The following is a 13,238-nucleotide window of genomic DNA, read 5'->3' as shown; positions in this document are numbered from 1 at the left end:
AGAGATCATTGAGAAGTCTGATTGAAGTGATGGCGAAGACTGAGGTGGAAGATAAAAGTAATCTCGGTGAACCATTTTTTCTTTTATCAAAAATGCAGATCCACTGTTCTAGAAATGGGAACCGAAAGAAGATTCGCTAAAGTGGATAAAGGTTAGTTCGTATCGGCAAGTAGGAGAATCATTCGAGGGAAATCGCACCTCAATAAATCGTCCTATCTTGTTTCATTCAGTAGCCGTACGATATACATACACAATAATCCGACAATCAACTGCGAATCCGATAATTCATCTAAGACCTTATCAACGAGGATATTAAAGTTGCCTTTATTTTTAATAGGATAAAGTTGTCAATTGTTTCTTTCGACATCTGCCAAGATTCGATCCATTCTTTTCCACAGCGCGCATCATTCTTCAATCCCCCCTCCACACTTCGACGACCTTCACCTACTCTCCCAAATTCACGATTTGATAACACAACCACATCACGCATAATAAAGTCGCATGGTCGATCGCATGTGAGCCTACACGATGTCGACTGCTACCGACCAGGTAGTTGTTCCCAGTGAGGGCGAGCCATCTGCGATTCCGCAGGGTCTTGCTTCGCCACCAGAAAGCAACAACACTATCAGAACCGATCCATCAAGCGACTCAGAATTATCAGATCTCGAGTTTACAGCAGATGAGCCAATTGAACCAGAACATTGGGAAGACGATGGCAGAGTCCCTGTTTTTATGCCGACCATGCCTCAGTTCAAGGACTTTAATCTCTTCGTGAGTGAACAACCTCCTCAAAGTCCCCCTGGGGTGTATGCTAATGCGACGATGTCTAGATGGATAAAGTCAATAAATATGGTATGAAATCTGGTATTGTCAAGGTTATCCCACCACCCGAATGGAAAGCTGCCCTTCCACCGCTCGACGACGCTATAAAAACGATTAGAGTGAAGGATCCGATTAAACAAGATATCATGGGTCAGAGCGGAACATACCGACAAGCTAACATTCTCCATCAACGTTCTTACAACCTTCCACAATGGCGACAGTTGTGCGACCAAAGCGAACATCAACCTCCGGCCAAGAGAGGTGAAAGGAGAGCCAATGTTGAAAAGGTTAAAGCTACAACTAGAGCAAAGGCTTCAACACCGGGAGGAAAAAGAAAACCTGGCCGGCCGTCCAGACTTAAGACAAATGCTACTGTCGATTCAGAAGGTGGAACTCCAGATCGTTTACCGACTCCAATATCTCCGAAAACCGAAGGTGATTCATCGTCCGTCAAGCAAGAAGTAAACGAGGATGATACGCCTGTCAAACCAAAGGGGGGAAGACAGCCTAAAGCCATATCTGTTTCTTCTCGTCGTAAGAACAATCGCCGTGGTGAAGCAGGCGTAGTAGACGAAGCCGCGTTTGAGAACTTCAATTACGAGCTAGAGGGTGAAGATTACTCGGCGGAGAGGTGTGAAGAATTGGAACGACACTATTGGCGTACCCTCACATATGCCCCACCACTTTATGGAGCGGATATGATGGGATCATTGTTCGATGACAAAACGACTGAATGGAACCTTGGAAAGTTGCCTAATATACTTGATCATTTGGGCGGGCAAATTCCTGGTGTCAACACTGCATATCTTTACTTGGGCATGTGGAAAGCTACATTTGCCTGGCATTTGGAGGATGTCGACCTCTATAGTATCAACTATCTTCACTTTGGCGCACCGAAGCAATGGTACAGTATCTCTCAGGGGGATGCACGACGATTCGAAGCTGCGATGAAAAACATCTGGCCAGCTGATGCTAAAGCTTGTAGCGAATTCCTTCGTCACAAAACATTTTTGATATCACCTCAGCACTTGTTGTCAAACTATAACATCAAGGTCAACAAAATTGTTCACCGACCAGGAGAGTTTGTGATTACCTTCCCATACGGATATCATTCTGGATACAATCTCGGGTACAATTGCGCTGAGGCTGTTAACTTTGGTTTACCATCTTGGCTTGAATACGGAAAGGTGGCTAAGAAGTGCGACTGTGATCAAGCTCAAGACAGCGTTTGGATCAATGTTCGGGATTTAGAACGCAAAATGAATGGCGAAGAGACTGAATATGAAACCGACTTTGACGAGGATGAAGAAGAAGAGGAAGACGACGAAAATGAAACGACAGATCTCCCTACTCCCCCTGACAGCAGTGGCGACGCAAAGGTTAAAACTAAATCACAACGCAAGAGAAAGCGTGTCAAGAGTGAGTCGGACGAGCAGCAAAATGTGAAGAGAATTCGAATGCGCATCAAAGCACCGGTCAACGAACCTTGTGTCTTGTGTCCCAACGACATTCCCTCCGAGCCTCTACTCCCAACCGAGGATGGTAAACAGGCACATCGTATGTGTGCTCAGTACATTCCAGAAACGATCGTTGAAGAAGCGGACAAGAAAGAAGTGGTTACGGGCATCAAGGAGATTTCCAAAGCTCGATTTGACCTCAAGTGCAACTATTGCCGCTCGAAGAAAGGTGCATGCTTTCAATGCTCTAAGAAGAAGTGTACAAGAGCATATCATGCGACCTGCGCAGCAGCTGCAGGCGTCTTTGTTGAGCAAGGTGAAATTCCAGTGTTTGGAGAGGATGGTACCGAGTACAAAGAGTGGGGCATCGAATTCAGTTGTCGCTTCCATCGCATCAAACGCGATAAGAGGCTGGACAGCGATTCTCTCGAGGAAGACGACCGTATTCGTAATGGTGCCAAGGAGTTGAAGGTTGGCGAAGTCTGTCAAATGCAGTTTCACAAGGGCGACATATTTGCAGGTACCATCATCGAGAATCGGAAAGATGAAGAGACAGTGCTTGTTGATATTCTGCCTCGCGGGTTCGTAAAAACTTTTTATAGTTGTATGATGATCTTGCTAACTCTTCTTTTAGTGACCCGCGTTGAAGTCGAATATAAATGGATTCTCATCCCTGACGCGTCATTCTTTACTCTCGCCAAGCCATCCGAGAAAGCAATCCCCATGCCAAAATCTCGTATTGAGGCAGCGTCACTCAACACCACAAAACGTCAAGTAGATGATATTCCAAGAGCTGAAGATCCATTTGTCAAGGGCTTCACATGGGCAGAGTTTAATACAGAAAGTATCGCTCGCAATGCGGCACAGGTCAAATTAGATTTGAGCAAGGAGAACCAAGTTTGGTATTATCTTGGAAAGAACTCCACAGAGGCTAGGGCACAATTTACGGAAGATCTAAGGATCCAGAGACACAATCCTAAAGGTCATTTCCTTGATACAATTCCCAAACCGGCTACAGCTGCGCCACGTACATCTTATGCAGCCTCATATCCTACATCCACGAACAAAATTTCTGCAACCACAACAAAGATGCCCACAGCCAACACTTCCAATATGGGCCCGGCGGCACAGGCAATGCAGAAGATGGCTGCTACCAAACTTGTGAACCAACCGGCACCATCCTCTGGAACTTCCGCGCCTTTTGTTGCGAGGTCAGAGAAACCATATGTGTATAAGCCTCGTAAATCTGAAGATGGTTATCACAGTGGTTTGATAGATGCGCAATCATACCAATCTCAACAAGCTTTCTTGCGACAGTCAGCGGCATCTAGGCCTGTCCAAGTACCTGCAGTTGGTCTCAACTTTGGTACTGATCCCAGATTTCAAAACAACCCGGCGTCTCCTGCGCCCACTTCCACTACTCCTCCCGCAACTGGTTCTACGAATCAATCTGCGGCTGTTCCTCCGAAAGCCGCTTATACACCAAATAATAGCTATGCTCCACAAGTCAGCTATCCTCCACAAGTCAATTATGCACCACAAGTTAAATATGCTCCACCACGCCAGCCTCATCAAGCAGCTACACCGCGTCATCCCCAACCAACTGCTAGTCCACTGGCTCCACCCAATACAAATTATCGACCAACTCAGTCGTTGGCGAAAGGAAACAATCCTTTTAGTAGTAGAGCAGCTGCCCCTAAAATGGGAAACGTTTTTGCGAAGTATCTCTACTTGCAGATCGAGCATAACCGCTCACCTATGGAATATAAGAGCCCCTACAGAGAAGGTGGAGGATTCATGAATGGTTACCAAGGAAATTGGACAGAGCATCTCAAGAAGACCCTATTTGCAAAATCGGGATCATCTACAGCATCAACCCCAACCTCAATTTCTTCCTACACCGGGGGTGTTGGCAGGAAAGCATCTTATCCTACTTCTTATACCCCCCAATCTTCCCGCGGTTCCTATTCCTCCAATGGGCCCCAAATATATTCCCCGGCAACCTCATCTGCAAGACCAAGCTATTCTTCACCTTCCATACCCAGACATCAGCAAACACCAACTCAACAGGTTACGCCTAAGCCGTACGATACGAATCAATGGGAAAGGAAAGACTCGCCCTTGCACCCAGCTATTCGGAAGGAGTACAGCTCGATGTTTCACAATCACCACGTGCCGCAGCCACAAGGTCAGCAACAAAATCCTCAGCAGCAAGGTCGTCAGCAACACAACCACAAAAGTCACGGTTCTACTCAGTATCCAAATTCATCTTACCTTCCGTCTGGTGGCCAAGGCTCTCCCACGCAATCTGGATTCGCGTCTCAAGTGGCGAAAACAATCGAGTCCAAGCAAGCTCAGCAAACTGAGGAACCTCAGAAGTCCCAACAAATTCAACCTCCGCAATCTCAACCTGCGCCTCAAGTTGCACAGAAGATTGGCGATAATCCATTGTCACAGCCTCAACCGGTTGCGAAAGCTTCTCTCATTACTCCTCCCTCATATTCTCCTCCTCTCGCCCAGAGAGAACCCAGTCAGCAACCGATCGATGCCTCAAATCAGTCTCAGGTCCCACCTCAACCTCCTCAGCAGGAGGCGAAACCCATCTACCCTCATCAGCAACATTTCCAAACCCTCAACGCTTCGCAGGCACAGCCACAAACTTTTGCTCCTCCTCCGCAAACCCATGACTTACCAGACGTACCAATTGACTCAGAGTCTTTAATTGAAGACATGCTGAAGAATTTGAGAAAGGTTACAACAGGCACGACAAAGTAGGTGGATTGTATTTCGAGGAGCCTTTCCAACATGATGACATTAAAACCAAATAACCTCAAGGGGGCATAATGTGGAAGAAATTTTGGTGTGCATTGATGGGTCTAATGATGATTCTTGGGGGCGTACATAATACCAAATCCTGAGATGAGGATGAATTGTTTGGCGTTTAAGGATATTTGGGTTAAGGGGTGATGAGGTGTTTGGGTTCTCGTCCGGGTTTGTTCATGTTATAGTTCTTTCAATTCTTTCAACTTAGTTCATAAATTCTAGCAAGTTCTCGTTCGATTCAGTGTCTGCATATGGTGGACAGGTTTCCTTCTCTTATATGTGGGAATCTCAGATTAATGTTCAAAAATTATTATAATGTTTGTGAGAACTACTTGATGGCTAGGATGCATTTTTATTCTCATTCATGTTTGTTCCTAATGTACAAGGTAAATCAATCAAAACCAAAACAGAGAAAAGTATGACATAACGAAACAAACAGGCACCATTGAGTCGATTTTAGAAAGGAGATGAAAAGCATTTGAGAGGAAGGAGAATGCGATTGTACACTAGTTTACGCAGCTTATAGGAAAAGATTGATAATGATATGTGTGTTATAAATTTAATAGTTGATATTTTTAAGAATTGTCTAGATATGTAATTTGCTAAGATTTGACTTGACTTGAAGATATTTCAATAAGTAATAAGCATGAATGTGATAGCTCATTATATTAATAAATAATACTTATCAAATATTCATATATACCTAGATATATATATACCTAGGGAGACAGAAATATATTTTGATTTGCTTAATGTTTTACGTGATAATCTATTAACCGATGTACTCGTATCTGTACGAAGGTTCTAGGGGACCCTCGCTAGTAAAGTTGGCATTCATTAACAAATCGATCAATCATACTACAAAAAGTTAAGAACATAAACTAGGGACGGCACCTTTCCGTTTCTCTCAGCGTCTGGGGCGGAGTCTAGTCCGTCGATCACGCATGGACCTGGCACTTGCGTTGGCACGGGACTTCGGTACATTTCTGTCGGGGACACGTTAGTACACAAACGCTCTGAAACGTAGGGAGGATGAGTACAAGATACACTATCATGATACACATGTGCTAGTGTCGGACAGAAGGGGGAGTACGGAGCGAGGGATTCTAATGATGGGGACGGCGATAGAGGGAGAGTGTGGCTGTGAGCTAGGAGATAAGTCAATTGGAAACTTTAAAGGTAGCGAGCGCTGATAATGGATTACCTGGGTAATCAAAGCAAAGTGCGGGGAAGTGGAAATTCGAAGGCTCAATTTGTATAACCTAGGGAAAGAGCGACGTGCAAAAATAGGCAGTGGCTGATGGTGCGCGGGAAGGAGTGAGGAGTGAGGGGCGACGAGTGACAAGTGGGATGCGAGTTATGAGTTGTGAGTAACGGAAAAGTACATAAGATACTTGTACTTCCCTACTTGTTCAACGTTGAACACAACTTGTCCTACAAGAAAGGAACGAGCCGAATAATCTTCTCTGCTAATCTTTTTCCCTTTTGAAAATCTGAGGTTTTCTATATACTTCTGAGGGATATTCCAAGATTTCCTGCAAGCCGCCAGAAAACTGTCATAACCTGCTTTAGCACTTTACAATTTCCTAATCACTATATATAGCCCCCTCTCAGTTAACATTTTCTCTCTTTAAGAACGATGGCACCTATAGCTCCCCAAACCGTCGATATCATCTTCGCCGGCGGCGGCACAGCTGCGTGTGTCTGCGCCGGTCGTCTAGCCAAGGCAAATCCAGATCTACGAATCTTACTTGTCGAGGGCGGCAAGAACAATTTCCAAGATCCGAGTATTACTACTCCGGCCGTGTATTTATCTCATTTGGCACCGGAAAGTAAGACTGCTTTGGTATGTTATCCCATCTCTTTTCTATTTTTGGGGGCCCAGTATTGCCGATAGTTTGGACTGCAATTCATTTAAAATTCTAGTTTTGAGATTGTAAAGAAGGAACTGGATATTCCAAAGCTTTTGATTGTTGAGCTGCGGTCTGGACATTTGGACGCCGAGAGTCGAAGGTGGAAGAAGGAGAATGATGGTAATCTATATATACTGACATCAAATAGTTTTACAAAGGTCAACCTTCCCAGCACCTCAACAATCGCTCCCCAATTATCCCAGCCGGAGGTCTCCTTGGTGGCGGCTCATCCATAAATTTCATGATGTACACGCGAGCCCAATCTATCGATTTCGATTCTTGGGATACAGAAGGATGGACCGGAAAAGACATGCTCGAAATGTGTAAGAAATTGGAAACATTTCATCCTACCGGAAAGGGATTTGACAAAGAGAAACATGGATATGAGGGACCTGTGAATGTGAGCGATGGTGGATATCAGGGGAAGAGTGTTGATACCTTCATGGAGACGATCAAAGGGATGGGGTATAGGGAAATTGTAGATTTGCAGGATGGAGAGGAGTGTGGAGGGTTTAGTGTAAGTTTCCTTTGCATTTTCTATCATGTATTTTCTTTTCGTTCAAAATATTGACATCATCTCCTTTCTATAGAGATGGCAACGCTACGTCTCTCCAGACGGCAAACGCCAAGACGCAGCACACACTTACATCCACCCACTCCTTCAATCATCTTCATACCCAAATCTTAAAATACTCCCCGAATCGAAAGTCGTACGTGTGCTGTTTGATTCCTCTATACCTCCTCGAGCAACAGGTATAGAATACATACCCAATGAAGACCATCAACCCTTTGTTGCACTTAGTAAAGCAATTCCACACACAATCAGAGCAGAGAAATTAGTGGTTGTGAGTGCAGGAGCCTTGGGGACACCGCAGGTCTTGGAGAGGAGTGGGGTAGGCAGGAGAGATGTGCTTGAGAGATGCGGAGTAGAGGTTGTTAATGAATTAGATGGGGTGGGCGAGTCATATCAAGGTGAGCAGAGCCTATTCAATCCCGTGGTTTTTTCAGGGATAGTCGCTAATTATATCTTGTGAATAGATCATCATTTACTTTTGTATCCTTACAGAACATCACTCGATGATTCTGAAACCATAGACAACATCTTGAGTGGAAGGAAAGATTTTGTCAAATCACTTGAAGCCAAAGACCCTCAATTGGGCTGGAATGCAGTTGGTAAGTCCTGTTACAACTCCAAGTCTTGCCTTCAAAATTGACAAAGGCCCTTAGACGTATGCAGCAAACTCCGTCCCACTACCTCCGAAGTCGAAGCTCTCGGTACCGACTTCGTCTCAGACTGGGACCGAGACTTCGCTCCCTATCCCACAAAGCCTCTCATGCTCTGCGGCGTCGTGAGTACCTTTCTAGCAGACCCAACACTTGTCGATCCAGGCCAATATATAACCATGTGCACCTACACTGCCTACCCCTATTCACGTGGTTCCATCCACATCACGTCTTCTACTGACGTACAGAATGGCTATGAATTTGACGCTGGCTTTTTAAGTCACCCAAGTGATTTGAAGAAACAGCTTTGGGCATATAAAATGCAACGAGAAATATGTAGACGACTTCCCTATTACCGTGGGGAATTAGAACTGGGACATCCAAAATTTGGAAAGAAATCTGCTGCAGCATTATCTAATGGGGCACTTGAGGGAGAAATAAAGGATATAGAATATAGTGCAGAAGATGATGCACTTATTGAAGATTGGATCAGAGATAATCTGAATACAACATGGCACTCGTTAGGAACATGTGCGATGAAGCCGAAAGAAAAAGGGGGTGTGGTAGATAAGTATCTAAATGTGTACGGGACGCAGGGATTGAAGATTTGTGACCTGAGTATGGTTCCGGAGAATGTGGGTGCAAATACCAATAACACTGCTCTAGCAGTTGGCGAGAAGGCAGCTGTTATTATTGGGAAGGAGCTGGGGATCGAGGTTTGAGGTTTAGGGTTCGAGTTCCACAGAATGTGTGGGGGATTGAGGAGTTGGGACGGCTTTTGGGGACGCGAGTAAGTAATTGGCTTGTAAGTCTTACGTTATTATGATCAATGAGATGTTTGCGCTAGGAGTTAATTCATCTAAATAATGAAACACTATTTATACCTTTATCTACCTGTTATCCCTAGCCAGAGTCAAAAGCACTATCACGCTTACATATAAGTGCCACTCTCCATAAACCCACACCTCTATGAAGAAAATCCAGAACCTCCATCTCGGAGCTCATATACATACCTAACTTCGTACATAGGTATGTAGATAAATATACATAACTTACAACAAAAACCCCAAATATCACACCGCAAGCCAATCTCCCACAGACACTTACTTATCTATCACAATCAACCACCAATCATAATCTTTGGCTATTTGCCTCCCTACTACAAATACCTAGGTAGTACCTGTGTGACAAGTGCAAATAGCCCCTTAAATTCAACCCCGAACGCAGCATAGCGCCTCGACATTGTGCATCCATTCACACACAACTCTGTCCCCTCTAAACTTGAAACAAACCGACTTGCTCTCACGGTCACCAACAAACTGATTCACCTAGACACTGAGATTGGGATCGCTTCACATTTCACATCATGTCATATCATATCAGATCAACATCAACATCAAGATCAAGATAAACCCCACATATCATGCAATACAATACAAAGCCCATGTCTCGCGGAAAAAGTCTCGAATATTGCCTTGCCTGTCATAATAAAATGTAAAAAGAATCTCGATGCCATCAATAAGTAGCGTCGAAAAATAAGGTTCAGACCCAAATAAGGAAAACCGTGCATCAATAAAAAAGGAAATAAAAACAATGACAAGATCCATCCCCCGAAATTCCTCCCATTTCACGCCAAATGTTTCACAACTGGGTTATGTTCCCTCCGTCCATCAGCCATTAAAGTTATCTATTTCCCCTCTTCCTTCCTTAGCGTCATTGGTGCAAAGATTTGCTATGTGATTTTGCTGCGATGCTTTGCTAGCGGAGGCAGCGAAAGACAGACGAAATACAGAGGCCGATCCAAGGGACCATCAGTCTAATGCGGATAATAAAAGGGAAGCAGAAGTTCGTGACGTTCTAGGTTCTTCAATAACCTAGATTGAGTTCGACCGATCGACAAATGACACCATCTAACAACATCCACCAGCAGACCCCGATTGTACTCCCTGGCCCTGCCCGACTTGTACCGCTGGCTTATTGTTTGCGGTAGTTGTGCCAATTCTTTCCTTAATTTGGCGTGCCATGGTCAAGAAAGCTTGCTCGACGTTGCTGGCATTCTTGGCGGAAGTCTCGAGGAATGGGATGCCGAGGCTGTCAGCAAATTCCTAAAACAATGCATGTTAGTCGCAATTTTCTAAGGAAATCTGATGGAGCCTGATTAAAGATTCCAGATGGTTGAGAGCATGTGATGATATGTACCTTTGCGACGGTGTAGTCCACGACCTTCTTGTCTGACATATCGCTCTTGTTGCCTACAAGCAACTTGTTGACGCCCTCTGTTGCGTATCTGTCGATCTCTTGTAGCCATTGCTTGACGTTGTTGAACGAGTCCATGTCGGTCACATCGTAGACAACGCAGATACCGTGAGCACCTCGGTAATACGAGGATGTGATGGTACGGAAACGCTCTTGTCCAGCGGTATCCCACTACAAAGTAAAACTATCAGTACAATGCCTCCACATTATTCTCTTTCGGGTTTCCTTACAATTTGTAACTGGACGGTCTTGCCGTCCAACTCAATCGTGCGGATTTTCTACATCGCCATCAGCAAATAATACTTTGTGAACCGGGAACTGCAACACCCACGAAGTCAACACCAATAGTCGAGATGTAACTCTCGGTATAAGTGTCATCTGCGAATCGCAATAACAGACAGGACTTTCCTACACCGGAGTCACCGATAAGGAGGAGCTTGAAGAGGTAATCGTATCTATTAAGTTCGTCAGTCGGAGTCCGTTCAGGATATACATGTTGACGTGGACCACTCGAGTGCACTCTATGCGATGGTAATGGCATCTTCGTGATGAGGGGTATGTATAATGTACTCTGCAAATAGCATGATCAGTATTGGGTCTTGGGAGATATAATGTAGATGGCGGTTTCTTTGAAGTTGATGAAAGGATGACGTTTGATCTGAGGGGTTTCAACTTACTACTCGGGATTCATATTTGCGGTTGGTTGTTGAAAGGTATGTTGTTTTGTGTGGAAATTCTATGATACCTCTTGGTTATCCTTTTCGATGTCTTGTGGTTGTAGTTGTAGAATAAGATATCGCAACTCTTGGGAACCTCAACTGTGTTTAAGGTGCAGAGGCGGTCCACGGGCGTTAGACGAGTATCACGTGAATCAGAATTGGCCGGGATTACTTGGCTAAGGATGGTGGTGATACTTGGTACAGCCTTGGAAGATGGAGGAGGCGTTTGCAGGTGAATGTCTCTACTCGTATATTATTCAATTTATATCTTTAATCTTATTATATGCACAAACACACAATGGAAGAATCAGATGCAATAATCTCATTCTTACACGTATTGGATACTTGGGACTATTTATTCTCTTTTCCTTTACACCGTTTGCTTGATTCAAAAACGCTGAATGATTCAAACCAATATACGATAATGTGATTCTTTTATTGTTTCTGCGGTTTCTTGTTTCTTGTGATTCATTCAAACTCCTGATCAACTGACCCCCTGACCGCACCGCTTTGTACCTATCTGATCGGCAATCAGCAGCTTGTAAGGCCGATTGATAAAGCTTGAATATCACTGGATGAGGGAATGAATATGGATATCAAAAAAAGTGGTAGAAACCAATTATCATGACGATGGTTGCAACTCTTACTTTTTCTTCTTGACCTTATTGAATGTATTGATTGATGTCTTTGCATATGAATGCGATCCATCCAAGCTGATGTCGAAATCTTACAGTATCCTACGCCTTACTAGAAGACGGGCCTCGAAGTTCTCCTCTACTTCTTCAACATGCCAAACGAAGCTTGCCACTACATACACATGTCAGAAAAGTGCTCGATGTCTAGCAACTGTCAACGCAGGACCTAGGGTCCTACCGGATATCTGGTTCACCGGCTCAAATCCTCGGAATGAGGATTCACCACCAAAGCCTCCCAACAACGAGAGAACAGTCAAACTTGGCAAAAGCAAGCAGCCCCTCCCCCCGCTCCCCCCTCAATTTATTCACCCACTTACAAACAATATACTAACAAATCTCAGCCCTCCGCATTCTCCAAGAACGTCTTCCTTCCCTCCTCCAATCTCCACTTCCCCAAGAAATACTCTCCCCGCAAATAACCCTCCACCTCTTCCCCTCCACGCACCCCCATCTCCCCACTGTCTCCGGCCGCGTCGCATATTCCGCCGCTCTATGGACATCTCCTATTGCCTGGGGTCGCGTTCCCCTCGTCGGAAATGTGAAGCTTGAAATACTTTCTGAGCGAATGAGCCAATCGTCATCTAGAGGATCAACTCGCGAACAATTAATCGTACGATGGAGGACCATTGGTAAGACAAAAAACAAAGGAACAGGAGGTTTTTACAAAGGGATTGGGGCGCGAGAGAATGTGGATAAGATTACAGAGTGGTTGGGGGGTGGAAGTGGTGAGGACGATAGTAAGGAATTTACTGGACTTTTCCTCTTCGAATTCGATGAAGAGGGAAGGATCTGGTCGCATACTATTGAGCACGTTCAAGAGGGGGGAAATTGGGAAAGAGGTGTAGGGGCTAAAGTCGTTGGGTTGACGGATTGGCTTTTGGGCGGGATGAAGAACGGAAGAGGTGACGAGGGGGCTCCTTGTCCGGCCTTTTGGGTGCATGAGCAAAACCTGGGGAGGCGATGAGAGAATGAAGGCGCAATTGTATTATATATGGGGTGAAGATGATTGACATGGGACATGAATTGATTTAGCGTATTGGTGTTCGGACAAAAAGACATGCTTGGGACTTTGTAAGAATATTGGACGTAAACACCCTCTCAATGAAGTAATGAAACAAATACTGGAAGTCCCAGCCCTTAGCTGCTATTCGTTAAGTTTGCTCGATGTCTAGATATGTCAGAGATAATGCGAGTTGTATTTAAAATGAGATTTATGCTTTATGCTATGAGCCAGCATCTACGTGATGCACGACTCAAGCTACTTCCTTCTCAATAGTACCATTCATTTCATCCTGATTTCTCATACAACTGTGCCGAAAAAGCTAGAAA

The 13,238-nt window shown here is 44.6% G+C and overlaps 4 protein-coding genes across 4 annotated transcripts; 3 read left to right on the top strand and 1 right to left on the bottom strand.

Moving 5' to 3' along the window:
- Positions 1-528: 528 nt before the first annotated feature.
- EAF02_003711 (uncharacterized protein) lies at positions 529-5,054 on the top strand (the record flags this gene model as incomplete). The annotated part of the gene is made up of 2 exons (XM_038899759.1): positions 529-771; positions 831-5,054. The coding sequence occupies 2 exons, from the start codon at positions 529-531 to the stop codon at positions 5,052-5,054; spliced, it is 4,467 nt and encodes a 1,488-aa protein (XP_038760686.1).
- Positions 5,055-6,741: 1,687 nt separating this feature from the next.
- On the top strand, positions 6,742-8,961 carry EAF02_003710 (uncharacterized protein; the record flags this gene model as incomplete). The annotated part of the gene is made up of 5 exons (XM_038899758.1): positions 6,742-6,948; positions 7,164-7,532; positions 7,606-7,987; positions 8,054-8,188; positions 8,243-8,961. The coding sequence occupies 5 exons, from the start codon at positions 6,742-6,744 to the stop codon at positions 8,959-8,961; spliced, it is 1,812 nt and encodes a 603-aa protein (XP_038760685.1).
- A 1,188-nt stretch (positions 8,962-10,149) lies between these two features.
- EAF02_003709 (uncharacterized protein) lies at positions 10,150-11,186 on the bottom strand (the record flags this gene model as incomplete). Its single annotated transcript, XM_038899757.1, has 5 exons — positions 10,150-10,344; positions 10,439-10,666; positions 10,726-10,773; positions 10,827-10,950; positions 11,176-11,186. 5 exons carry the CDS (start codon positions 11,184-11,186, stop codon positions 10,150-10,152), a joined length of 606 nt encoding a protein of 201 aa, XP_038760684.1.
- Positions 11,187-11,930: 744 nt separating this feature from the next.
- Positions 11,931-12,873, top strand: EAF02_003708 (uncharacterized protein; the record flags this gene model as incomplete). The annotated part of the gene is made up of 2 exons (XM_038899756.1): positions 11,931-12,177; positions 12,251-12,873. The coding sequence occupies 2 exons, from the start codon at positions 11,931-11,933 to the stop codon at positions 12,871-12,873; spliced, it is 870 nt and encodes a 289-aa protein (XP_038760683.1).
- Positions 12,874-13,238: the final 365 nt, after the last annotated feature.

The sequence above is a fragment of the Botrytis sinoallii genome (genome assembly GCF_014898435.1).
Source record: "Botrytis sinoallii strain Bc 23 chromosome Unknown BSIN_005, whole genome shotgun sequence".
Lineage (NCBI taxonomy): Eukaryota > Fungi > Ascomycota > Leotiomycetes > Helotiales > Sclerotiniaceae > Botrytis > Botrytis sinoallii.
This window is presented reverse-complemented; position numbering and strand designations above follow the sequence as displayed.